A 25,536-nucleotide genomic window follows, 5' to 3' on the forward strand; every position below is an offset into this window, starting at 1 on the left:
CTCTGTAAGGGGGAAGCAGTGGGGCTCAGTGGCGTAGTGTGGGGGGTGCAGGGGGGCCGGCCGCACTGGGCGCAACATCTGGGGGGCGCGCTCGCACTCGCAGCTCTCTGCCCCTACCGGGCTCACCCACGGGTTAGGGGGCGCAAATTACTTGCCTTGCCCCGGGTGCTGACAACCCACGCTACGCCCCTGGTGGGGCTGCCTGGCTGTGGGGAGGGGCAGGGGCTGGAGGGCTTGGGTAGCCTCTCCCACCCCCCACCCCCACACAAAAAACCGTGGCTGTGCTTTGGCTGCAGAGTGCAACCTCGTGGAGGGGGAGGACCACGTGGAGGTCAACGGGGCCATTTTCCCCAAGCCCTTTGTGGAGAAGCCGGTCAGTGCCGAGGACCACAATGTCTACATCTACTATCCCACCTCAGCTGGTGGGGGCAGCCAGCGCCTTTTCCGCAAGGTGAGCAGGGTGGGAGGGTAAAACTGGGAGCCCAGCTGGATTTGGCCTCTTGGTGCTGCAAGAGAGGAAGAGAGAGAGCTTGTCGGATTAGCTGGTGGGATTCCTGGATGCTTACTGTGGTTCTAGGGTGATAGAGGCCCCAGTGGGACTCTGTCCAGAGGTGATAGGCCACAAGGCCTGCCCCCCCCTCTGTTTTCTGGTGCTGCTGGCCAGAATGGAGTCGGAACAGGGCAGGGCGCTTGTTCTGAAGGGCTGACAATTGCCCCTTGACTGGGGGAGGGGAGTTCTGCAGCCCTGCCCCCTGCCAGCACCTCCACCCCAGACATGCACTGTTTGAATTCCCCGCTTCTTTCAGATTGGGAGCCGCAGCAGCGTCTACTCCCCTGAGAGCAACGTGCGGAAAACTGGCTCGTACATTTACGAGGAGTTCATGCCCACAGACGGCACAGATGTCAAGGTAGGGCCTTGAGGTGAAAGGGGCAGAGATGCCACCTGATCTCGGAGGCTGTGGGGGAGGGACAGTGGTGTAACTTCTCGACTTTGGTGGCTCAGGTGTACACGGTTGGCCCAGACTACGCCCACGCGGAGGCCCGAAAGTCCCCGGCTCTCGATGGGAAGGTGGAACGGGATAGCGAAGGGAAAGAGATCCGCTACCCTGTGATGCTGACGGCTATAGAGAAGCTGGTGGCCCGGAAAGTCTGTGTGGCTTTCAAGGTTGGTGTTGCTTCTCCTGCTGAGGAGTCCCTTGTGTCCCTCTGTCTCTGAGGCCTGGGTGTCCTGAGGCGGAGCTTTGGAGGAAGGCTCAGCTGAGTAGTAGGGGCCCTGTTCTTCCTCCTCTTTGGCTCCAGCACCTTCTGGTTGAGGTTCCTCAGAGCCACCACTGAGGGCTCCTTAAACCCTCTTGGGAGGCCTGCCAAAGGGTCATGGTGCTGCTTCTGACCTCAGTGGCTGCAAGCAAGGGGAGGGGGCTCCTCCTTGCACCACTGCCTCCTCCTCATCTTGCTGCTTGGCTTGGTTCTGCCTGTGGCACCTGCTGCGTATGTTGGCTGCTTTAACTCTTCCCATGCCCCCCCCCCCCCATTTTGCCCCTGCAGCAGACAGTGTGCGGCTTCGACCTCCTGCGGGCCAACGGCCACTCCTTTGTCTGCGACGTCAACGGCTTCAGTTTTGTGAAGAATTCCATGAAATATTACGACGACTGCGCCAAGATCCTGGGGTGGGTTGCACTTTGTCGTTTCTGCTTTTCATCGGGTGGTGTGTTCCTCCCACATGGGAATATGGTATGCCCTGGGTGGGGGACCTGCCTGAGGCAGCTACCAGGATGGGAAGATCCGAAGTGGGTCTCTGACCATGTCTGGCTCCTCTCTCTCTCCCTGCCAGGAACATTATCATGCGTGAACTGGCTCCCCAGTTCCAGATCCCCTGGTCCATCCCCACGGAGGCAGAGGACATCCCCATCGTGCCCACCACCTCGGGGACTATGTGAGTGTCGCTGGGCTGGGCATTTCTGCTGTGGCTTCTGGGGCATTTTTAGATTTTACTCTTGGCAAGCGTTCTGATTTGCCACTCCTTGGACTACAACTCCCAAAATCCCTGAGCTCTGGCCTTGCTAGCTAGGGGTGATGGGAGTTGTAGTTCAACAACATCTGGGGACCCACAAGTTGAGAAAGACTGCCTTAGAGGATGGTGGACTGGCTCTCAGAGCTCTGGCCTTGACTGGAGAGGAGGGAGAAGAGGACGGAGGCCATCCTTGGGTGGGACTACGTGGAGTGGGGTTGTCCACTGCCCTTCTGCCGCCTCTGGTGGGCAACTGCAGAGCAGGGCTTTTCAAAGCTCGCCATCTTCTTGCGCAGCCTTCAACATATTCTGCAGCTTTGCAAGCTTCAAAGCTGTCCTTGCTTGGGGAGGGAGTTTGCCTCTGCTAAGCATGGCTATTTTGAGAGTGGGGCAGCCTGAGATTGGTATCTTTTGCCACAGGATGGAGCTGCGCTGTGTGATTGCGGTTATACGGCATGGTGACCGGACCCCCAAGCAGAAGATGAAGATGGAAGTGAAGCACCCCAGGTAAGAAGAGCCCCCCCCCCCCCGGGCTACACTCTGGGCGGGTGTTTGTTTGTGCAGCCTCTTCTCTGAGAGTAGGGCTGGGCGATATCTGGTTTTCAACATCTGTGATTTATCACCAGCTAAACACTGTGATATACTGACATATCACAGTGTCTGAAATAAGGATGGAGCTACATAGAGAAATTGGTTAGCTTCACGGTTTCCCCCACATTTTGATTTTTGCATAGCATGCAAACACACACATCATCATTTGTAATATATTGCTAGGTCAAAAACTATGAAACCAATATCACGGTATGGGCTTCAAACTGGTTCTGGATGATACATTGATATATTGCCCAACCCTAGTCTTTAGTTGGTTTCCCTTAAACGCTTCATCTCCCCTGAGCAGCTGCATAAGCAATCACTTCATTCTGGACCTTGTCCAGCTCTGCATTTTCCAGCCCTTTCCTTCTCAGACCCTGAACCCTCTCTAACTTTGCTGCCAGGTTCTTTGCGTTGTTTGAGAAGTACGAGGGCTACAAGGCTGGGAAGCTGAAGCTGAAGAAGCCAGAGCAGCTTCAGGTGAGGAGGACTGGGGGCTGGTGGGGCCAGGGACTCTGGGGCACCTCTGCCTTTGCCTTCCTTAGAGAGCCAGTGTGGTGTAGTGGTTAAGAGCGGTAGACTCCTAATCTGGGGAACCGGGTTCGCGTCTCCGCTCCTCCACATGCAGCTGCTGGGTGACCTTGGGCCAGTCACACTTCCTTGAAGTCTCTCAGCCCCACTCACCTCACAGAGTGTTTGTTGTGGGGGAGGAAGGGAAAGGAGATAGTTAGCCGCTTTGAGACTCCTTAAAGGGAGTGAAAGGCGGGATATCAAATCCAAACTCTTCTTCTTCTTCTTCCTGGCTTGGGCTTTTCTGTGCAGGGGGAACCTGGAGCGGGGACCTCAACACACTGGCCTGGCTGTTTGGGGTTGGCATGTGGGTCTGTGGGGGGTAGGGAGGTGGTGAAGCCAAGGGCCAGGTGTGGGGAGCGCATGGCCCTCTGGGCCCAGAGGATGTGCTTGGCTGCCCTGCCAACCCAGCCAACCCTTTGCCCTGGGCAGGAAGTGCTGGACATCGCCCGCCTGCTGGTGCTGGAGGAGGGAGCTCATGAGGACTCTGAGGCCGAGGAGCAGAAATCCAAGCTGGAGCAGCTCAAAACTGTGCTGGAGATGTGAGAAGAGGGGTGGGTGTGGGTGGGAGCAGGTGGCTTGATGGGCCCCCAGTTCCTGATTTTGAACAGGAGCTCTGGGAGGGTAAGCTCCAGTGGCATCCCCTGCCCTCCCCACTCTCTACTGGGGTGGTTTCCTCTACCTGGCACCCAGCAGTTCATGCCGCCTGGTGGCTGTGCCCTTAGAAGTCCCAGCCCCTTGTGAACCTGTCTGGCACCTCCTCCTCCTCTCAGGATCTCCCTCTTGGCATGCAGCAGTGGGTGGCCTGAGTGGCAAAGGAGGGAGGAAGGGGCTTGGCTTAGCTGGAGTTATCAAGGAAGCCCTTCCAAGCCCCTGTTTCTTCTCTCTCCTCCCGGCAGGTACGGGCACTTCTCTGGCATCAACCGCAAAGTGCAGCTGACCTACCTGCCCCACGGGCGCTCCAAAGCATCCAGCGAAGAGGAAGGCAGGTATCTGGCTCCTGCGGGGGCTGTGGGTGCCTCAGGCCTGGTGCTGGCAGGAGTGGGGGGCGGGGGGGAGTTTGCACCCTCCCTATGGCTGCCCCTGATGCCACCTTGATTGAGCTGGGCCTTCCATCTCCTGGCCCTGCCCCGCTTCTCTGTGGCAGCGTAGCTGAGCAGGAGGGGCTTTCGTTTCCTTGACTTGCTGGAGTGTTGTGGCAGTTAAAAGCATAAGCTGCACAGGGCGACAAGTCCATCACACATATTTGCGCGTGTTAATTTTACTTAGAGGATTTCTTCCTTGCCTTTTGCCGCAATGTCCCATTGGGTTCCAACAATGTAATATAAATATGGATGAAAGCAGATATAATTATAGGGAGAGCCGCAACAAGTCCAAGTGTTCCAAATGGAACAGAACTGATTCCACAAGACCTTCACTGTCGGAGGCAAAGAGGTGTAGATGGCAAAAGCTGTGTACGAAGGCACCAGATGCTCCTCCTTCTCCAAAACTTGGAGGGAGGTAGAACTGCCAATCTTAGCACCTGAGAGGACCTGTAGGCATGGAGGCATGGAGGCCGTCTTTCAGACATTTGGGACTTACGCAGCTGTTTTAACATAGGGATTATATGAGGTCTAAACAAAACCCAGCCAGTACTTTGGCTGCTGCATTTTGGACCAGTTTAATCGTCTTCAGGTGCAACCCCACATAGAGTGTATTGCAGTAGTCCAGTCAGGAGGTTACCAGAGCATGGATAATCATGGCCAAGTCACCTGTCCCAGAGGGGCTGTAGGTAGCAAGCCAACAAGAGGTGGAAATAAGCATTCCTTTCCAACATTTATTATCGGGCAAATGTTAGATTTTTGCAAGCTTGACTGGTGTCATGTACCACCTGTATATCATTTTCATAATATTCTCTCTTAAGGCATTACATGCCTTAAACTTCATACCTGTGGTCCATAACTGTTCCCAGTCAGCCATCATTATGTTATGTCCAACATCTTGTGCCCATTTATTCATAGCAGATTTTACTGTTTCATCCTGAGTATTCCATTTCAGCAGCAAGTTATACATTCTTGACAAGATCTTAGTTTTGGGTTCTAACAATTCTGTTTCCAATTTTGATTTTTCCACCTGGAAGCCAATTTTCCTGTCCAATTTATATGCCTCCATTATCTGATAATAATGAAGCCAGTCTCGCACTTTGTTTTTTAACTTCTCAAAACTCTGCAATTTCAGTTTATCTCCCTCTTGTTCCAAGATTTCCCAATATTTCGGCCATTTGGCCTCCATATTGAGGCAGAATCCTTGGCCAGAAGCCATGGGTGGGGCTTTGGGCATGGCTCCTGTGGCCTTCCCCAGCCCATTTCCCAGCAAGCAAGACTGACACTCACTTTGGTCCCTCCTTCCTGACTGGTCCCTCCTTCTTGACTGTGGTGGTGGGGAGGCCATAGTGGCTGCTGACCTCCCTCCTGGGGATACGAGGTCTGACTCTTGACTCTCTGCTGTCTCCAGAGGCCCGCAAGGAAGCCTCCCCGTCTCTGCTGCTGGTGCTGAAGTGGGGAGGCGAGCTGACTCCCGCCGGAAGAGTGCAAGCTGAGGAGCTGGGGAGAGCCTTCCGCTGCATGTACCCAGGGGGCCAAGGTGAGGCCAGGTGTGGGGAGCACGGTAGTGTGATGGGAGAGGGAGCCGGGTTTGGCCCGGAGGCCTCCATGCCTCAGCCACTATCTTTTGACCTTGAGGCTCTCCTCCCACCTTCCAGGGGACTACGCTGGCTTCCCAGGATGCGGCCTCCTTCGCCTGCACAGCACTTACCGCCACGACCTCAAGATTTACGCCTCTGACGAGGGCAGAGTCCAGATGACTGCAGCTGCCTTTGCAAAGGTCCTTGCAATTTCTGTCTTCCCAGTGACTGGGGGTGGGGTACCTCTTGACCTGGCTGTATCCTCTTGCAGTGCTGCTGTGTGTTGAGCCAAGGCCACCTGGGGATGACTGCTGCTCTTGCCTGTGGGCAGGCCAAGATGGCTTTCGTTCCAAAGGACCAAGCGATGATCTGTGCCGTTCCCTTACCACCACCACCACCAGCAGCTGCTAATGTCTGTGCCCCACCCCATTTCGCTCTGCAGGGCCTCCTTGCACTGGAGGGGGAGCTGACACCCATCTTGGTCCAGATGGTGAAGAGTGCCAACATGAACGGCCTGCTGGACAGTGACAGTGACTCCCTCAGCAGCTGCCAGCACCGGGTGAAAGCTCGTCTCAGGGAGATCATGCAGAAGGACGCCAACTTTGGGGAGGAGGACTTTGAGAAGGTGAGGAGGACAGGCAGCTAGGCTGGCTGGCTGGCTGATTGGTTGGCTGGCAGGAGCCACTGGTAAAGGGGAGGGCAGCTCCCTGGGCCAGGCCAGCTCAAGGCTTTGGCCCTTGCATCAAAGGAAAGAACTTCAGCTTTCATGGGACCTGGTGCTGGCAGTGAGGCTGGGAGTGAGGAGGTACATCCTATCAGCCACTCCCTGCTGTTCCGGTGGGAGAGGGGGCCCAGGGGTGAGACTTCTGCATCCGTGATTTGGCCAGTGTCCCTTGGCATGATGGGTAGGCAGGAGAGAAGAAGGGCCTTCCAGCAGGTGAACTTCCTGCTCATCCTTATTAAAACAAACTTCTGGTCCTGATGATGCAGGGGGAGCCTGTCTTCCCCTCTGGAAAGCTTTGGGAAAACGGGCATCAAGGCTGCAGGATCCGGGAGGAGCGAATGTTGGTCATATGGCACCCTGAGGGAGGACAAATGTTGCCCCTCCACCAATATTTCATATTATTTTTTGGTACAGTTGCTTTTTTAATGGACCTTCTCAGTAGGTATCTGTATAAATACAGATTATGATTATCATGCACGGGGGGTGGGGGGTGGGGAGGGAACCACCTGACCAGCCTATACCTGGTGTTGATCCAGGGCAGGGTTGGGGGAAAATAACTTTGCATTGTTGGTTGGTTATTTCTAAGGGCAGGGGGACAGCATGTGGTAAAGCAGGGCAATGCACCTCCACTGATCTTAAAAAACAAACAAACCTTCTCTGAATATTGGCTTAGCAGTCTTGAAGCAGGTTTCTAAGAAAAAAGGGACAAAATAAAAGATAAAGCATTCAGCTAGTCCTCAAGACTGTAGCATTTCTGGAAGCCATGGGTTACCACTAGAAGCCCAAAGGCATCCGGAGTGGGAGCCAGCACCAGTTGGCGCTTGTGGGGGTGGCTGAGCCAGAGTTTGTGGAGGGGAGGGAATGACTTGCAGAGCCCTCCCCACATTGGGAGGGGGAACTGCTGGCTGGGCCCATGCTTCAGTTCCCCTATGCTCTGATCCTGCCTTCAGCTGGCGCCCACGGGCAGCATCTCACTCGTCAAGTCCATGAGCATCATCCAGAACCCTGTGGAGATCTGTGACCGGGTCTTTGCCCTGATTGAGAGCCTCACGTCCCAGATACAAAAGCGCCTGGAGGACCCCAAGTCTGCGGGTAGGGAGTGTGCATTGCGCCGTAATAACATTGTGTCGTTTGAAGCAACTGGAAGCATAATAACTGACTCCTTTTGGAAGAAATCGTTGTCCGGGCCCATAGAAATATCATTCAAACTTTTACTTGCAGAGCTTGCTTCATAACAGAATTAAAACATCAAATATACATCCAAAAGGTCCATACATTTTCTTGTGTTGTCCAGCACAGACTCAGAATCTTAGAAATACAGCCGTATTGAATGCCTTGCGAGTCAAATGTTTTGGCTCCTGAATGCTGCAAACCCGGAACTGAGTGTTCCAGTTTGTGAATGTTCTTTGGAACCCAAACATCTAACGCAGGTTCCACGGCTTCTGATTGGCTGCAGGAAGCTCCTGCAGCCAATCGGAAGCTGCACCTTGGTTTCTGAACATTTAGGAAGTCGAATGGACTTCTGGAACGGATTCTGTTCAAATTCTGAGGTACAACTGTAAAAGATAACTTCAAAAATCAAAGCGGTGTGTAGGGCAGGCGGATAGCTTGGCAGTTTGTGTTTGTGTGTGTGAGCACTTTAGTCCTTCATCGGTCCTTGTATGAGTGTCCTAACCTTCCCCCTGCTCCGTGGGTGGAATGACTGATGCTGCTGCTGATTCCCCAGACCTGCAGCTGTACCATAGCGAGACGCTTGAGCTGATGCTTCAGCGCTGGAGGAAACTGGAGCAGGATTTCCTCCTGAAGAACCGGCGCTATGACATCAGCAAGATCCCCGACATCTATGACTGCGTCAAGTACGACGTGCAGCACAATGCGGCTCTCAAGCTGGAGGGCACCTCCGAGCTGTTCCGGCTCTCCAAGTCCCTGGCGGATGTTGTCATCCCCCAGGTGAGGCCTGGCCCTGTGAGGGAGGCTGTGGTGGTGGCATGGGGCTTTTGGGTTGCCCTGGGCTGACTCCCTTTCTGCCTCCCCAGGAATATGGCATTAAGAAACAAGAGAAGCTGGAGATAGCTGTGGGCTTCTGCCTGCCTCTCATCCGGAAGATCCAGCTGGACCTGCAGAGGACCCACGAGGATGAGTCTGTCAACAAACTGCACCCCTTGTAAGGATCACCCCTCGTATTTTTATACAACTTAAATCTCCTTACTAGTTATAAATAGAAGAGCCACTGAAAGTTGTGACCTTCCATTATCAATTGTTCCCTTGTTTTAATTTTTTTTTAAAATAATTTTTATTGAATTTTCAAATTATAACAACAAATTTTCCACAAATCTTAATTAAACAATTTATATTTCTCCCCTCCCCACTCTTTCTGTATTGATTTATTAAGCAATTTCTATACCCTGCTGGTTTTACCTCTTATATAGTTGTGAAAGTTTAGTCAAAACCTGCCAATGAGTCCAAATCTTCATACTGTCTTTTTATATAGTTTATAAATGGTTCCTACTTATTTTAATGGTTCCTTTGTTTTAATTTTATCATCTCCTTGATGCAATTCTAATAACTCTTAATAGGTTAACCATTTCTCTTTGCCTGTCCACTCTTTTCTGTAGATAGCTTCTTGTGGGGGTGGGTGAGTGCTTGTGCATAACACATTTACTTTAACTGTATCGTACCACAAATATCCATGCCATCCAAACCTTGTCGTGCTTTTCTAATTCCAAAAGTTTCTCAGTGTCATCCATTCCTTCATCCATCCTAAGCAACAAGCTACAAAATACAATTTCAAGTCAGGCAAGCCCTATCCTCTTTTCCCCTTTGCATCTTGCAGAACTTCAGATTTAACTCATGTTTTCCCCTGCCATACAAATGTAGATAAATATTTTTGCCATTGTTTAAATGGTATACCAGTAGTCAAAATAGATATTGTTTGAAACAAAAAATCTCATTCTAAACAAGACATTCATCTTTATCACAGAAATCCTGCCTAACATTGACAATTTTAGTTTCTCCTATCTTGATATACAGTGGTACCTCGGGTTACATACTCTTCAGGTTACATACACTTCAGGTTACAGACTCCACTAACCCAGAAATAGTGCTTCAGGTTAAGAACTTTGCTTCAGGATGAGAACAGAAATTGTGCTCCAGTGGTGTGGCGGCAGCGAGAGGCCCCATTATCTAAAGTGGTGCTTCAGGTTAAGAACAGTTTCAGGTTAAGTACTGACCTCCGGAACGAATTAAGTACTTAACCCAAGGTACCACTGTATCTTGTTTAATTTCAGCTCATGTCTTAACATAATTATTTTGAAACGACATACAATTCGCATTTGTCATGGTAATACCCAAATACTTTACTTTTTTATTAATTTGAAACCCCGTTTTCTCCATCAAAATCTTTGGGCCTTCAGTTGTCATATTCTTTATTAGCATTTTCATTTTCTGATGATCAGCCTTAAAGCATGCTAGTGTACCAAACTCATTTAATTTATCCATAAAAGTCTCTGCTCCCTGTAGTGGATTTTCCAATACTATCATCAAATCATTGGCAAATGCCTGTAACTTACAAGTTTCTTTTTAAATCTTTGCTCCCCAAATTCTTTCATCTTGTCTAGTGTCTCTAAACAAAACTTCCAAGACCAAATTGCAGAGTAATGGGGACAGTGATTGCCCTCTTTCCAAAAGACGTCTGTCTTTTTCTCCTTGTGAATCTGCGTTGGCCTCCAAGCCCTCTTGGTGACAGAACTCCCAGAATTGTTGGTGAGCTTTTGGTCCCCTCACTGCTTTGACTGCTCTGCTTCCAGGTACTCGAGAGGAGTCCTGTCTCCGGGGCGCCATGTCCGGACACGCTTGTACTTCACTAGCGAGAGCCACGTCCACTCCCTGCTCAGCATCTTCCGCTATGGGGGCCTCCTGGATGTACGTGAGCCAGCCATGGTGTTTTGTGTGTGTGTGTGTTTTGCCCATGGAGAGGGGCTGACCCAGGGCTCTCCAGTGCCCTCTGCTGAAGGGGGAACCCTTTGTCTCCTGATAACTCTGGCAGCGCCCTCTGCTGGTGGCTCCAGAGTCAGCCTTGAATTTCGTTCAAGTGTCTGGAGGGTGGGCCTGAACTGTCCTCCAAACACGGGGGGACGGGGGGACGGGGGACGGGGGACAGGAAGGTGCTCCCTGCAGCCTTTTGCTCTAAGCCATCCTTGGAAGACTTGCTCAGTAGTTCACCTCCCTGGTTTGTCCCAATAGTCACTGAATATCATTTATAGATGTGCTTTTCAGGTGAACCCACAAAGCAGTTTACATAGAAATACTTAACCAGCCAGCCTCCATTAAGACTTTATAATGGGAAGGCCAAGGCCAGCTACCAAGGGAAGAGAGCACTTTCTGCCATTAGGGCAAGGGTGTCTTTGGGCAGCTCAAGGAGGCAGCTATGGGAGGAAGAGGCTACTCCATGGACAGTGTGTGTGTGTGTGTGTGTGTGTGTATTGGTGAGTCAAGCCACTTGCTTCTGCTAGACGGTCACCTGGATTTTGGCATGTCGTGAGAACTGGTTGGAGCTGGTTCATTTGAAAGGGTCCACAGCACAGTGGGTTTTTTTGGCCAATGCTAGGAAGAAAAGCTGTGGGTTGCGAAGTCTGCCTTGTGCTGAACCCCTTTAGGAGGGTTTATGCGAAATTCACTGGGGGGAGGAGTGCTAGACCCCTTCCAGGTCCCTTCAAGGCTGAGCCCGCCCCCCTTCCAGGCCCTTTAATCCTGCCTGCCCCGGTCCTTCTCTTGCCTTTCAGGAATCGAAAGACCCTCAGTGGCAGAGGGCCATGGACTACCTGAGCGCCATCTCGGAGCTGAACTACATGACGCAGATTGTCATCATGCTCTACGAGGACAACAACAAGGTGAGGGAGCAGAGGAGGAGGAGGAGGAAGCTGGCGGGGGGTGGTGGGGTGAGGCCAAGTGGCCAAGCCACTGTGACTTCTTCTCCAGCAGAGCCTCACTGCTCTCTTGGCAGGACCCTTCCTCTGAGGAGAGGTTCCACGTCGAGCTGCACTTCAGCCCAGGGGTGAAGGGCTGTGAGGAGGATGGCAGCGCCCCGGCAGGCTCTGGTTTCCGCCCGGCTTCCGCGGAGGTGAGTCCATGGCCTCTGAGGCTGCTGGGAACAAAGCCGTTTGTAAGGCAGCTGGTCTGACCAGTCCCCGATGCTCCCAGATGGTGCTGGAATTGCCGTCTGCTGGGAAGGTGGGATTAAGGGCAGCTCTGACCTGATCTGGCGCAGGTGCTGAGAGATCCCTGCCGACTCCCAGAGGAGGGAGAGAGAGGGTGGACGCTGCCTGTCTGGGGTGTGTGTCTTGCTCTGCCCTGAGGAAAGAGGTTCTGCTACCCATTTTACCCTCAGGCTAAAGGTGGAGGCACGTCCGAGTAACTGAAGGTGCCTTGTTTGATTTCTGCATTATTATATATATATATATATTGAATATACAAGCATACAAACATACATTTCATATAGTCCTTAAAAATGTTCAAATATACCTACACTCAATCCCACAAATAATTCATTTTTGCCATCACCATCCACCACCCCTCACTCCACCTTTGTGTTAGACTTCCAATCTACTCAATTGCAATTTCTTTCCACTTCTGTTACTTTCTTTCACACACCTTTAACCTAATTTCATGCTTCTTTTCTATTACACATTGTTATCCATCTTATTTAGTATTTCAGTATTTGAAAGGGAACTTGTTTATTCTAATAGGAGTTCTGATTTTTCAATATGGTTTTGCAAGTATCCTTTAAACACCTTCCAGTCCCTGTCCATCTTTTGAGATCCTTCCAATTTCTCCTGTTGTTTTGGATATATTGTAATACTCCAATAATTTGGCAAGCCACTCTATTTTTGTCGGTATAATACCACTTTTCCAATTGTTTGCAATCAGTAGGCTTGCGGCTACTGTTGCGTATAGATATAATGTCGTGTCTTCTTCCTTTAGACTTCCTGGTACTATTCCCAATAGAAAACCTTCTGGTGTTTTCCTAAATGAATATCTGAACATTTTTTTCATTTTGTTATATATTGTTTCCCAAAATTGTTTGATGTTTAAACAATTCCACCATATATGCATCATAGTACCTTTTCCAGTGTTGCATCGCCAGCAGACATCGCTACAATTTTTATTCATTTTTGCTATTCTTTCAGGTGTTAAATACCATCTATGTATCATCTATAGATGACACATAGATTTCTGCATTATCACAATGGTAGTATTACTAGAAAGAAAGTCTCTGTCCTCCCTGGCTGACCTCTTTCCTCACAGTGTGGGGCAGGAGGAGACTTTCCCAGCCCAAGGGGTCCCTTTCCTCCTGGGCCCACATTAGTGGGCGGGACCAAAACCTAAGCGGAGGATGCAAATTTCCCCTTTGAACAGTAGTCCCATTTCTGTACACCTTCACACACAGAGCCTGTTCTGGATACAGGCATGCAAGAGGTAGAAACCCTTGTTCAACACAGGGCCAGTCTGGGCTTGGGGAGCATGCCAGGGGCCAGAGAAAGGGGCCCAGAGGGCCACTGCATTCTACCCCAGGCCTGAGGTTCCCACCTCTGCACCACTGCCTCCAGCCTCCTTTTTGCTGCCTAAAGTTCCCCCTCACTTCCAGTTCTCAGCCCAAGGCAATGCCCCTTACACCCCCCACCCCCTTGTGCTGCTTTCCTGCAGAAGGAAGCCAAGAAGCCGGAGGAGGGGAGCCTGGAGGAGCTGGCCAAGCCCAAGGCCATTGTGGAGATGGACCAAGCCCAGCACCTCTCCTCTCCGCCCCTGGAACCCATCTACGTCCAGCGGAGATCCCCACTCATCCGCAACCGCAAGACCGGCTCCATGGAGGTAGAGTAGAGGGGCTAGACAGGTGCTTTGTGTGTGTGAGAGAGAGAGAGAGAGGGGGGGGGAGATGCCTGCCCGGGACAATGAAGAAAACGAAGACAAGAGAATGTATTGTTCTTTACTTCTACCAAAGCATTTGTTCTATAACCAAAGCTCTTAAGATGACTGGATGGTGGGTTTGCCTCTTCTAGAGGGAGGATCCCCAGATGTTGTGGCCCAGAAGGAGGGGAGGTGTTTTTCCCCTCCTCCAAGAGCTGCTTCCTCCTTTGCCCCACAATCACTTTCTGTCTCCCAGTTTGTCCCTTGCTGCTGCTGCTGCTGCCCCCGGCCAAGGTGCCAGAGGCCTCCAGAGCCACCTGAGTGCTTGTTTTCCACAGGTGCTGTCTGAATCTTCCTCCAAGGCGGGTGGCTATCGCCTCTTCTCCTACTCGCGGCATTCCTCAGAAGTGAAGCAGAGCGGGTTGGGTAGGAACTTCTCTGTTCTCTCTCTCCCTCTGTTGACAATCCTGGTGGGTCAGTGGGTGGGATTTTGTATGTTTTTTCTCCCAGCCAGAGAGGATCTGGGGCTGTCTCTGTAAAGTGCCCTGCCTCCCCCTGAGCCTGGGCTGCCTGCTGGAGGCCCTGCGCTCCATTCCCTTCTGTAGCTGGCCTTTTCTCCTGTGGCGCTGCTCTGGGATCTCACAGACATTTTGAGAGTCCAGGCAAGGAATGTCTCAGGTAGGTAGGCAGGCAGTTTCTGACAGTCAGCAGGAGCGACAGGGAGTCTTGGCCTGAGGGCTAAATGTGGTTTTTCTTTTTTAAAAAAAACCTTTGGGATTTAAGGGGGGGGGGGGCAGAAACACATAAATGGATTTTTACCAGCCCTTCTCGGGTGAAGAAGCAATGGCAGTGGCCACCCTGTGCCCTCCAGCTTTGGCAGGCTGTTTCCCTGGCACATAGGAATGACCCCCCTCCCCGCAAAATGAAAGGAGCTATATTCATGTAATGAATGAATCTTAACGGAAGAATAATAGCCCTTGTCTCATTGAAAAAGCCCTGGCGGTGGAGAACCCTACCCCGAAGACACGAGTTGTCTTCCAAATGCCTTGTGTGTGTGCAATCACTCAAGAAAAAAAGGCAGGTTCTGATTTAGAGCCCTTTTTCTGAGGCGGGGGCAGATTCGGGGGCTTCCTCACAGGCCCTTCCTTCCCAAAAGAAGGTCACTGGCCAGGGGACCCCTTCCCATCTCCCCAGAGCCAAAGACAGAGGTGGGAGGAAGGAGCTTCTCCAAGGGCAAGATTGGAGGGTGCGGGGTGTGTGTGTGTTTTGTGCCGTCTGTTTGAATCCGGGCACTGACCCAGGCCTGCTTACCTGCACCTCGAGACCATTATTCCCCTTACGTAACAGGCTGCTTGCTAAATCACCTGCACTCTTGGCCTGGAGTCTAAATTGGGGGTGGGGGACACTCTGCACTTGGCTCCAGCCTGCTCTACCCGGCCTTGCTGGCGGGGGAACTTGGCGTGTGGTCCAATCACGGTGCTTGCCTGAGCCAGTAAAAGCCCACCCACCCCACGCTGCACCCAAACCTGTATTGTGATGCTGCCTCTTGCACCTGCACCTGCCCTTGCTCTGAGCCACAGGGCTCTCTGCCTGGGTGGTCAGCCTCTTCCTCTGTCCCTCGGGCTTGGGAGTGTTTTGGTCTGGTCCTGGGCTTGTGGGCTGGACCACTGACCATCACTTCTGGCCACGGCATGTGAGCTGAGAGAAGACAGTGAGGCTTTGAGAAGCTGGAACGGGCTGGCTGTGCCCTGGGCCACAGAGGTCTGCCCCTGCTCCTCTGTTTTGTGTTGCCCTTCAGAGCAGATTTAGGAGCTGCAGACCCCCTCTCTGCTTCTTCGTTTGCCACTTGGGGGGTGGCAATCGGGTGCTGCAGCGCCTTTTGGGGCCTCTTCCGGCAAGGGCTGCTCTGCTGCTTTCTGCCCCACTAACCTGGGTTGCCTGAGCTGCATGTGGGGTGTGTGTTTTTGTGTGCAAATGTGTGATACTAACAGCCTGCTGGACCTTTTCAGGGTCGCAGTGCACGGGTCTCTTCAGCACCACGGTCCTGGGGGGCTCTTCTAGTGCCCCCAACCTCCAGGATTATGCCCGCAGCCACGGGAAGAAGTTCGCCTCCAGCTTTCTATACAAAGATGGTAGGTGCACCCTCTGAAGACATCCTGAGGCTTGGGGCTGGGCATTTGGCGGGGAGGCTCCAGGGAAGCTTGGGGGCTGAGCACTCTGAGGACCCCCTTGCCCTCGTGGGTCCTGGGAGAGCAGGGCTGGGAGGAGGCCTCTCCACATCCTCAGGGCCTCTTGCCTGGAGCTGCCTGGTCTCACCAACACCACAGGTCCTCATAAGGACGGAGAAGCAGACTTAGTCACTGCATCCATTAGCAGAGGGATGGAGAGCAGAGTTTGAAGCTCTCAGGGATCAGCCTCACTAGTAAAGTACTCCTTCTCCATCCCAGAGCAGGATGGGAGTTGCCTAGCATTGGAGAGAAGCCACAGGTGCCAGGAGTTGTTATGGGCGGCAGTGTGGGGCAGGGCGAGCAGCTGGGTTGGCTTTTCAGGTGAAGCAGAACAGGAGATGGGGTTGCTGCAAGTCTCTGCCAAACAGCCTGCAGGGCTGATTCTCCTCCTCCTCAGTGGCATTTACTGGGTCTCTCTTGGGGTTTATTCCTCTGGCAGCTGCCTTCAGCCTTTAGGCATACACAAGGTTGTTATAAAGTCCTGGCAGGGTTTTCACACCAAATAACACCTTCCCTGCTTGAGACGGGCTTGCTTTCTGCCCCTTGCAGCGGAGAATTCTTCTTGGCTCCAGCCCTGTTGTGACCAGCCTGTCTTGCAAACTGGGCTTGGAGCATGGCTCTCAAATAGTTGGGGAGCTGCTCAAGAACTTTCTGAGCCTCTTCTGGCACCTTCTGGTCCAAGGTCATTTTGGCTTCTTGCATTTGCTTGGTTGTTGAAAGAGATAGAGAGAGATTCTAGAGCGGTTGCTGAGGCCTGGGTTGGTGTGGCAGAGGAAGGGGAAGCCTGTTTTTGTGGGCTATTAAGGTTGGCCTCTTGGGGGCTGCTCCTAGCACCAAGCCAGGGCGATTCTCCACAGGGTTGTATGGTGGGTGCTTTCTCTTCTTTCCCAACCAGAAGCTTAGGGGTGTCGGTAACGCTGCCTGACCCAGCTCAGGGATATTGGCAGGTCAAGGAGCTGGGCTGGTGCTGGTCCTTGGCCTGTAGAGTGTTGTGGAGTATTCCTGCACCCTTCATTGTGGCTCCGGACAGGGAGGTTGAAGAAGCAGGGGTTACTGCCCTCCTCCTCTGCCCTTCTCTTCCATGGGACCCATCTGGGGAGCGCTTGTCTTCAGTCTCCCGTTGCGCCGCTGTCCTGTGGTGCCCATTGCCCCTCTGTGTGTGTGTGTGTCAAACCGTCCCTTGTGCATGTTGCTCCTCCCAGCAACCTCCTGGGGGGGCAGTCTAGTGTGGGGTGAGGCCCCTTCCTGCGGTGGGCCTGTGCTTCCAGCAGGGGGCGCCACAAGCAGATGGGCGCCTAACTGACGCGATGCTCTCATCTTGTTTCCTCAGAGCTCTTGTCTATGCCAGCTGTAAAGCGGTTTTCTGTGTCATTTGCAAAGCATCCAACTAACGGTACGTTTGCTTCTTAATTTGACGCTCCTCCTGCTCCCTCCACCCTTCCTATGTCTTCCATCCCCGCGTGCATGAGTGGGCAGCTGTGTCGTGCTGTGCTGTCCCCCCCCCCCCCGCCACTAACCACCCTCTTGGCTCTCCCTTCTGTGTTCTCACGGGGATGGGGGGGCGGGAGCAGAGGGACTCCTCAACACATAAACAGCAGCAGCAGGGAGGGCAAGATGAGGCACCTGCCCCCACCCGGCTGGAGTGACCTGATGAGAGAGAGCCTATAGGGGTACCAGCTCCTCCCCCCTCGCTGTGACCCAGAATGGGGAGACAGCCTTGCCCAGTTCCCCCGTCTCTTTAGGCCACTTGCCTGCTTGCTTGCCTGCCTGCCTGCCCTCCACTTCTCCCACCCCCAGGCAACAGGTCTTGCTGGGCAGTGGGGGTTCAGAGGAGGTGCCACTCTCTTCTCATGGGGGTCTTTGCCTCTGCCGGGGTGTCTGGCTCTTGCCCGGCTGCAGGAGGTCTTGGCTGGCCCTGGGCAGGCTTGGAGGTGTCTGGTGGGTGGAAATTTGGGTGGGGGAAGCTGCTCACAGCCCCTTGGGGAAGGTTTTCTTTCAGAGTAAAACATACTACAGTGGTACCTCGGGTTACATACACTTCAGGTTACAGACTCTGCTAAACCAGAAATAGTATCTCGGGTTAAGAAATTTGCTTCAGGATGAGAACAGAAATTGCATGGTGGTGGCGTGGCAGCAGCGGGAGGCCCCATTAGCTAAAGTGGTGTTTCAGGTTAAGAACAGTTTCAGGTTAAGAACGGACCTCCGGAACGAATTAAGTACGTAACCAGAGGTACCACTGTAATTGCATTAGAGAGATTTCCAAGTCTTTTAACTTCTGGAAAAGACAGGATCCTTCTGTTTCTGCTTGCTAAAGTAGAGAGCTGCAAACTCCTTCTAAGCCTCAATCATCTCCCTTTCCTTTGTGCTTATTGTCACTTTCTTCTTTGCTTCCCTCTTCTGTTATTTGCCAGCTAGCAAAAAGTCTTGCTTAGATCACTGGAGGGACCGGTTGGAAGACAGGGCTGGTTGTAAACTCCGAGCCTCATATTTGGTGCTTCTGTAGTTCTACAATTTATTCATTTAACAACTGGGCTTTTTGGTTTCTAGGAGTTAAAAGCAAGGTTTTAAAAACCACTGTCTATGGTGCTTGAGTGCATTTCTCCCCTCGGTAGAGTTGAGGAATATCCCTGCCTCCCCTGTGGCTGGCTCCCACTGGAGGGGCACCCCCACATTTTGCTCAGTGGAGTCCTTTGCAGCCCATGTGAGGTTTGAGAAAGAGTGTTGGAGGGACTCTGAGGAGGAGGGGCAGCCCAGAGCCGCTGGGAGGGGGCGACGAGCAAGAGACTCAAAGGCTGTAGGCTTACATGCCCCTTCCTTGCATGCCGAACAACAAAACCAACTTCTCCTCCTGACTGGCTATTTCTGCCTGGGGGGAGGGTTTCTTCCAAATGGGGGCTTCCCTTAGGGACATGTGGTTGGCCACTTGGGAAGAGGATGCCAGGTCCTTTGGGTTCTTCTGAAGATTTTATGGAAACTGAATTGGTGCTGACCAGACAATGCTTTTGGCAAATGTCTCAAAGGGCCTTCAGGTGCCCAGAAAGTCTTTGCCTGTGTTGTCTTTGAAGTGGGAACAGAGTTTGCTCCATGGCGGGTGGTGCTGGCAGCTGTCCTCCCTCCCCATGCTCTTCCATGGTCCAGGCTGGGCTCCCCCTGCCCTTCCCCTCTCTGTTGCCTTGGCTTTGGCTCTGCTGTGCCCCTCCCCAACTCACCCTTTGTGGCCCCTCCCCCCAGATGAGCTGGAAGGCCCCTGCGGGCGGCTGCTGCTGCGCCACTTTTCCTCTGACTTTGCCGCCAGCCAGCCCGCCTCCCTCCTGGATGCCGCCCTGGCACATCACCTCCGCCAGTGCTCCTACCACTTCCGCCTCTTCCGGGACTGGCTGGTCTCTGGCCGGGGGGACCTGGAGAGCCTCGACGGTACGGCATGGCACTGCATGGTGCCTTGGGGGCCTCCTTGGCTGGGCCCTCCCCGCCCAGGGGGTCCCTGTGGCTCTGCCTCTTCAGGGGCTGCTTCCCTCCCTCCCCTGCCCAGCTGCCCTTTGCCTGGAGGAGGCCAGCCAGGAAACCTCTTCTCTTGTCCTGCCAATTCTTTCCCCGCTCCTCTTCACCGGGCTACAGCAATGTTAAAACACAACATTAAAAAAACAGCTAAATTCCTGGCTACCTAGAAAGGCTGCGAGCCCTAGTGGGTCTCGCTTGCCCCCTGCCCACCCCCCATGGAAGCCGGGCGACTGAGGAAGGGCTGCCCCTGCTGCTGCTGCCGCTGCTGCTGCCGCCACTTCTTTGCATGAGGTTTGGTTTGGCTTCTGGGAGCCCCCCAGGCCCTGGGCGTTGTCTCCCCAGCCAGCCCAGGCTGTTCTGCACCTGGTGCCAAAACCCTTGCAGAGTGTGCATGTGTGGGTGTGGGAATTGTGTTGCATGGGCAAAGGAGCTTCCCCGCCCCACAACCTGCCAAGGGGGAGCAGTGTGGGGCTTGAAGGATGGAGGGCTCTTGGGCAGGCCCATAGGCCCCCTCCCTTCCTCTTTCCCACCCTGGCATACAGGCCCAGCCACTCCCTGCATGGCTCTGAGCACTGGGCTGGGCTTTCTTCCCAGGAGGCCAAAGCCTGATTTTAGGGCAAAGCTGCCCAGGTGGCTCTTGACCGGGAACCTGCAGGTGGGGGAGGTTGGCAGCTGCCTGCAAGATGCCTGGCTTGTCTTCCAGAAGAGTCTACTGCTTGGGTCATTGCAGCCCAACACTGCCCAGGAATGGCCTTCTTCCTTCTGTCTGCCCCTGCATGATGGCCAGGCTGGTTTGGGTTCCACTATCAGGGCAGCTCAGCAGGAAAGAGGACCAGGCCTCCCCTCCCTTTGGCCTGCGTCTTCTGGGCGGGGGCTTCTCTTCCACTGGCGCCGTTCCCTTCCCGGGGAGAGGAGGCTCACTTGCAGGCTCCTTTCACAACCCTGCCTTATTTGCAGCACAAGTCCCTGCAGTTTAAAAGCCAGCAGCTCTTTTGGACTGGTGCAAAGCGCCCCCCCCGAGTGGTGCTCAGCGTCCAAGAGAGGAACAGTTTCAGGTTTGTGTATAATTTGCACAGTGGCTTCCTAAGAGTTTCTTGGGTAATAAATGCAGATTTTGCAGCTTCAGAAAATTGGCTCAGCTCTCCTTAAGACGGTTGAATGTTGGTTTGTGATGCCAGAATTGGTTAGCAGATGTTCTGCTGGTTTGACCGACGTGAGGAACTGGAGTCCAGGCTTCCTTGCCTGATGCAGCCCTTTCCCTTCCACCCAGACCCACTGGAGTATCACTGAGCATTCTGCAGCATCCTCCTCAGGTGCTTCAGCGACAAAAGCCACCTGGACGGGGCACCTAAACAGCCTGCAGGTGGGAGGCAGCTCCTGAGCAGCTATTTGCAGGCGGTATAGCCCTAAGCCATGAGGGCCTTGACTCCAGAGCTCAGTGCATGGTGGGGCTGGTCGACTGACAAGGGGCGGGGGTCTCTGGACCCCCAACTCCTCTGGGAGTGCAGAGGCCTCTGCCCAGGCTCATTGTTAGAAACTGAGAAATGAAAGCTAGGGGCTAAATGGCACCTTAAACCTAGGTTAAGGGCACAACAACGGAATGTCTAGAACTAGGTGCATTTTTTCAATAACAAGAATGCAAAGCTGAAAATGAATGAACTGCAGGTAAAATATTATGTTCATTTTTGACATAGATAGTCTAGTCCTTCCCCTGCCCACCCCCATAATATTCTTAAGAGGGTCTCTTCTCCAGTCTTCAGAGAGTAGCTGGAAGTGGGGAGGCAGAAAAAGGTCCTCCTTTCCTTCCACTCTGCAGTTTTAATCTGAAATCTTAGGCGCAGTATTGCACCCAGAGCTCAGAACTGCTCATGCTAAAAATGCGCCTAGAACAATTGGAGTTTCGAACACTGTTCAGGCCCAAACCCTCTGCCCTTCTTATCCCTTCCTGGCCAAGCTTTCCTCCCAGCCCAGCTTGGAGCAGGCTCTGTGTGGGGCTCAGGCTGCATAGAAGCACAGGTCCTCCAGGGTGGGGGTGGGGGATGATACTGGAAAGGGAGCAAGGAACCAAGTGTGTGTGTGTGTGTGTGTGTCTGTTATGTGGAGAACAAAGCGGTGATCTCTAAAATTTTCAGAAATGCTTTGTAAGAAAAGAATGAGCAAACTGTTGTTGATGGGACATTTCAGAAACAGCGTGGCGGGGGCAGGGGCTTCATCCTTCCCTTCCATGGGAACCAGGAGGCAGGGAGCTGAGGTTGGACAGTATTTCCCTAACCCTAACACTCTCCCTCTCCCATCTGCTGGAATAGCTCCAGGGTTAGAAATGCCAGTTCACCCAGCATGGGTAACACAGAACTGGAGACTGAGAACGGCCGCCCAAAGGTTGGGGAGGCTGGGGCTGCCATCACCAGGACCAGTTACGGTGCACCACTAGAGTCCCTGGGCAAACTGGTTTCGAAGTTTGTTGCATCACCTCTAACAGCCCGCTAGGCAAGTCGAGAAGGGCCTTTGGGGGTCTGTTCAGGGCTCCAGGTGCCAAGGAAGGGTTTTCCCTTCCCCAGAGACAGGGAGGAGCAGCAGCCAGGCAGCGGGAAGGTAGGGCTAGGTGAGCTCCAGGTTTTCCTCCCAGCCCCTGCGTGCTTTTGCTTCTGAGATGCTGGGCTGGGTCTGGCCTGCTCTTTGGTGTGTTTTGGGGGCTCCATGCCTGTGGCTCGAGGGGGACATTGGGGCTTCTTTTGGGCGTCTGGTGGGGAGGCAGCCGCCACTGAGTTTTCTCCTCTGCAGAGGTCCTTGACGCTGGGTGGGGGGTCTGCTCTGCCTGCAGGCTTTGAAGGCTGCTCCATGGTGCCCAGCATCTACCCCTTGGAGACCCTGCACAACTCGCTCTCCCTGCGCCAGGTCAACAGCTTCCTGACGGCCGTCTCCAGGACATGCAGCACCAGCACTCCCCACCCAGGAGCTGCCCCAGGTACCATCAGAGGCAGGCAGGTTGGGCGCTGTGCTGGGGTCCCGGGTGGCCACCCCTTCAAACTGAGCCCCCTTCTGCCCCAGGGCTTCTCGCAGGGCAGCACCCATGTTTTCCAAAGCAGCTTTGCCCAGCTGTGTAGAAGCAACACATTTCACTGCACACAGAAATAGAATACCCGTTTTCTGGGGTGCCACCACCGAAAGGGCACCCCATCTCAGCAGGGAGACCCTTTGGTGTAAGTGTGGGGGCTGGCCTGGGCTGGGGGCTTTGACAGAAGTGCCTTCCTGGTCACCAGAAAAACCCCAGGCCCCTCAAAGGTTAGCCTGCGCAAGGGGCATCTTTGACTCCAAGGTGGGAGTGGGCAGAAGGGGTGGTGCCTAGAAGCAGGCCCTTGCCAGGGGGCTCACAGTGTTGTCCTCCTCCTCTGTTCTGCAGCGCTCTTGGAATCCCTGATGGAGAGCCAGGGGCCAGGCGAGGACTTGACGCCGCAGCAGATTCTCTCCTCTTCTCTGCCTCTGCGCCCCCGCTCAGACAAGCCCCCCTGGTGTAAGTAGGCACAGGGCTTGGGAGGGAGGAGCAGTTTGATGGAACAGACTCGGAGGAACAGAAGGCAAGGCTGCCCGAGGGGACATTGCAGGCCTTTGGGGTGGGCTTTGTGCCAGCAGGAGGAATCCCAGCCAATGGGAACAGAAGGAGCGGGGGCTGGGGGTGGCAGCAGCAGCAGCAGCTAGGTAGACTGGACTGGTTGCAAGGTTGCTAGGGGCCCTGAGCCCAGACCTTCCTGGAGCTTGGAGTTGGGCAGGGCAGCACTTCTCTAGCGGGAGGGGGCAAGGCCAGCAGATCTAACCTGTGGGCTGCACAGGATGGGACCCTCACCCTAACTTTGCTTGGGGCAATATGCACCCCCACCCCACCCGGATTGTGTGGCTACTATTAGACGCTGCCCTGGGATCCTCCTGGCAGTTGCCAGGCCCTGTGCCTAAAGCTGTGGCGGTGCCAAGGAAGGGGTTTGCAAGGAGCTTGTGGGGGGGGGAGCATTCTTAGCACCTCACCCCCCCCATGACCACCTCGTTCTGATTCCTTTGCAGACAGCAGCGGCCCCTCCAGCACCGTCTCCAGCGCAGGCCCTTCGTCACCCACCTCCTCTGTGGAGAGCTGCCCCCGCTTCAGCTTCGTCTCTCAGACCAGCAAGGAGCGGCTGGCAGGGCCCATGGAGGGGAGCCAGCCGGGCAACAACGGAGCCTTCAGGGAGAAGGCAGAAGAGCAGAGCCTTGCCAGGGAAGCCTCAGCGCAGGAGGAGAAGGAGGAGACAGAGCCTGGCGGGCAGGCAGCCACTACCTTACTGCAGAAGGGACTTGAGGGAGGGGAGGAGGCTGCCTCACCCCAGGAGGAAGAGGAGGTGGCGGCGGCTGAAGTGGTGGGGGAAGAGAGTGAGCAGCTGCCCGCAGCACTGGAGCTGCTGGAAGTCAGGAGCAGCAGAGGTGCAAGGGAAGGGCAGGCAAGCGAAGGACGGAGGGAGCTGGACCTGCCAGAGGAGGAGGAGGAGGAAGAGGAGGCAGCAGCAGCAGCAGAAACTGGCTCAGGAGAGGCCACCTGGGAGGAGGCCCTGCTCAGTCCCTTTCTCCCAATTGGGGAAAGCACTTAGGCAGGAGAGGCCTGCTGTCAGCTGAGGCTGGCCAAGTGAGAATCTTTCTTGCCCCTCCAGGAGGCTGCCTGCCTGAGCCAGGGGCCCCGTCTTGCTCGGAGTCCACCTGGCGGGGATGGGCTCTGTACCAGCCGAGGTTGGGGTCGTCCCCCACTTCTGGGACATGAGCCTCACTGGCCCAGCCAGGATGGCCTTCTTTCTCCAAAGTGTCTGGCTGCAGCTGCCCAGAGTGGGGGGGAACTTGAAGAGACACCCTCCCCCAAGTGGTGTCCCCCTGGCAGTCTGAGTGCGAGAACTGAAGAGGTCTTCCTTGCTGGCGGCAGCGGTGGGGGTGTGAGGCTCTCAGTGGGGGGGAGGTCCTCCAGTCCTGCTGGCCATTGCCAGGGTACAAAGCTGCTTTGGAAAAATCAGGTTTTCTTAGAAACACGTGGATGAGATGCCAAATGGTGTACAGTACAGAGTAAATATTTAATATATTATTCGTGCTGGCAGGTGGAGGGGGCTGCTGGAGGTCCCCACTCCCCCACCTCCGCTCCATGGCCAGGCGTGTGTCGTCCGTGGTTCAGATGTGTCTGTGTTTCTTTTGCGAGGGATTGTATAGCCGTCCCCTGGAGTCCTCCCTGTGCTGCATTTTGTGCGTGGAGTAAAACGCCGACACTCCCAAGACGGGTGGCTTGTGTGTGTCTCTTTGGAGGGAGCCACTTGGGGGTCTCTTGGTGTGCCTTTGTGCGGGGGCAGCTTGGGGGTCTGGGAGGAGGAGGAGGAGGAGGCTGCACAGAACAGGGCTAAGCTGGCAAGAATTCCTGAAGCACAGCTGTCCTGCACATTGAGAGGCCTTCTTACTGCACAGTATAGAGGGGATTCCGTAGGCAGAATTAGCAGCTGCACTAGAAAGGACTTAAAATGCACCTGCTGGATCAGGCCAGCGGAAGCCCATCTAGTCCAGTGTCTTGTTCTCACAGTAGCCAACCAAGTGCCCCAGTGGAAAGCTTGCAAGCAGGACCTGAGCACTAGAGCAGTGTTTCCTCCTGCCGTTTCCAGTAAGGGCTATATAACTGCTAAGAGAAGCTGCAGAGACACAAAAGGAGGGCGTCTGAAAACCCTTGCAGGTCTTTTTGTGTGAGAAGGGAGCAGTCTTTCTTGAGGCAGGGGCATTTTGCTCAAAGAGGAGGACAGCTTGGCCACCATCGCAACATCTGGGTGGTTGGTGGAACATGTTTTTGAATTGAAAATTACAAAGCATATAGAACAAGGGGAGCCAACACGCTCCCTTACAGTTGTTTGTGGACGCCAATTCCTTTTGGCTCCATGTAGCCTGCCTGACCCATCTGGGGTGTTGGGAGTTCTTCCAGTTGAACAACATGGAAGCACTAAATTGACTACCCCGATATGGACGAACAAATCTGGCCTTGCTAGACTTTTGGAGTTCTTTTGAGCATGTCAACAAACACATGGATCCTGCATACTTGTATTTTCAGTAAGACTTTAACAGACGCTTGCCAAAGGCTCCTGAGCAAATTTAGCAGCCTTGGGGTGAGAGGACAGCTCTTCTTTATAGGTCAGGAACTGGTTAAACAACACAAAGCGGAGAGTAGGAATAAACCTGCAATTCTCAGAGGGGAGGGATTCTCTCCTCCCCCAACTCCTACAAGGCAAGGGCCTGCATTGGTGCTGGTGCTTTTTAACTTCTCCCTCTGGAGGTTGGAAGGAGCAGCCACCTTAGATGCCGTTTTGGTGTGTGG

At 53.8% G+C, this 25,536-nt stretch overlaps 1 protein-coding gene across 11 annotated transcripts in view; it reads left to right on the plus strand.

Annotated features, from left to right (window-relative positions):
• The window catches only part of PPIP5K1 (diphosphoinositol pentakisphosphate kinase 1), a 28,729-nt gene extending 4,269 nt beyond the window's left edge, over positions 1 to 24,460 (plus strand). For 3 of the 11 annotated variants that reach the window (XM_083412669.1, XM_083412670.1, XM_083412671.1), the window contains exons 7-30: positions 297 to 451; positions 807 to 908; positions 1,004 to 1,165; positions 1,546 to 1,667; positions 1,832 to 1,933; positions 2,429 to 2,515; positions 3,004 to 3,079; positions 3,602 to 3,711; positions 4,069 to 4,154; positions 5,663 to 5,791; positions 5,910 to 6,031; positions 6,274 to 6,456; positions 7,506 to 7,647; positions 8,282 to 8,505; positions 8,592 to 8,719; positions 10,362 to 10,476; positions 11,337 to 11,444; positions 11,558 to 11,674; positions 13,258 to 13,422; positions 13,797 to 13,884; positions 15,468 to 15,590; positions 22,006 to 22,149; positions 22,585 to 22,695; positions 23,238 to 24,460. In XM_083412669.1, the coding sequence (XP_083268795.1) occupies positions 297 to 451; positions 807 to 908; positions 1,004 to 1,165; positions 1,546 to 1,667; positions 1,832 to 1,933; positions 2,429 to 2,515; positions 3,004 to 3,079; positions 3,602 to 3,711; positions 4,069 to 4,154; positions 5,663 to 5,791; positions 5,910 to 6,031; positions 6,274 to 6,456; positions 7,506 to 7,647; positions 8,282 to 8,505; positions 8,592 to 8,719; positions 10,362 to 10,476; positions 11,337 to 11,444; positions 11,558 to 11,674; positions 13,258 to 13,422; positions 13,797 to 13,884; positions 15,468 to 15,590; positions 22,006 to 22,149; positions 22,585 to 22,695; positions 23,238 to 23,794 (3,458 nt within the window). In that variant the 3' untranslated portion in view covers positions 23,795 to 24,460. Of the gene's footprint in view, positions 1 to 296; positions 452 to 806; positions 909 to 1,003; positions 1,166 to 1,545; positions 1,668 to 1,831; positions 1,934 to 2,428; positions 2,516 to 3,003; positions 3,080 to 3,601; positions 3,712 to 4,068; positions 4,155 to 5,662; positions 5,792 to 5,909; positions 6,032 to 6,273; positions 6,457 to 7,505; positions 7,648 to 8,281; positions 8,506 to 8,591; positions 8,720 to 10,361; positions 10,477 to 11,336; positions 11,445 to 11,557; positions 11,675 to 13,257; positions 13,423 to 13,796; positions 13,885 to 15,467; positions 15,591 to 17,016; positions 17,080 to 18,917; positions 19,101 to 22,005; positions 22,150 to 22,584; positions 22,696 to 23,237 lie in introns of all 11 variants that reach the window. The other 8 variants (XM_083412661.1, XM_083412664.1, XM_083412667.1 and 5 more) reach the window with 4 other exon arrangements.
• Positions 24,461 to 25,536: the final 1,076 nt, after the last annotated feature.

Source organism: Podarcis tiliguerta (genome assembly GCF_965153285.1).
Source record: "Podarcis tiliguerta genome assembly, chromosome: 14".
Classification (NCBI taxonomy): domain Eukaryota; kingdom Metazoa; phylum Chordata; class Lepidosauria; order Squamata; family Lacertidae; genus Podarcis; species Podarcis tiliguerta.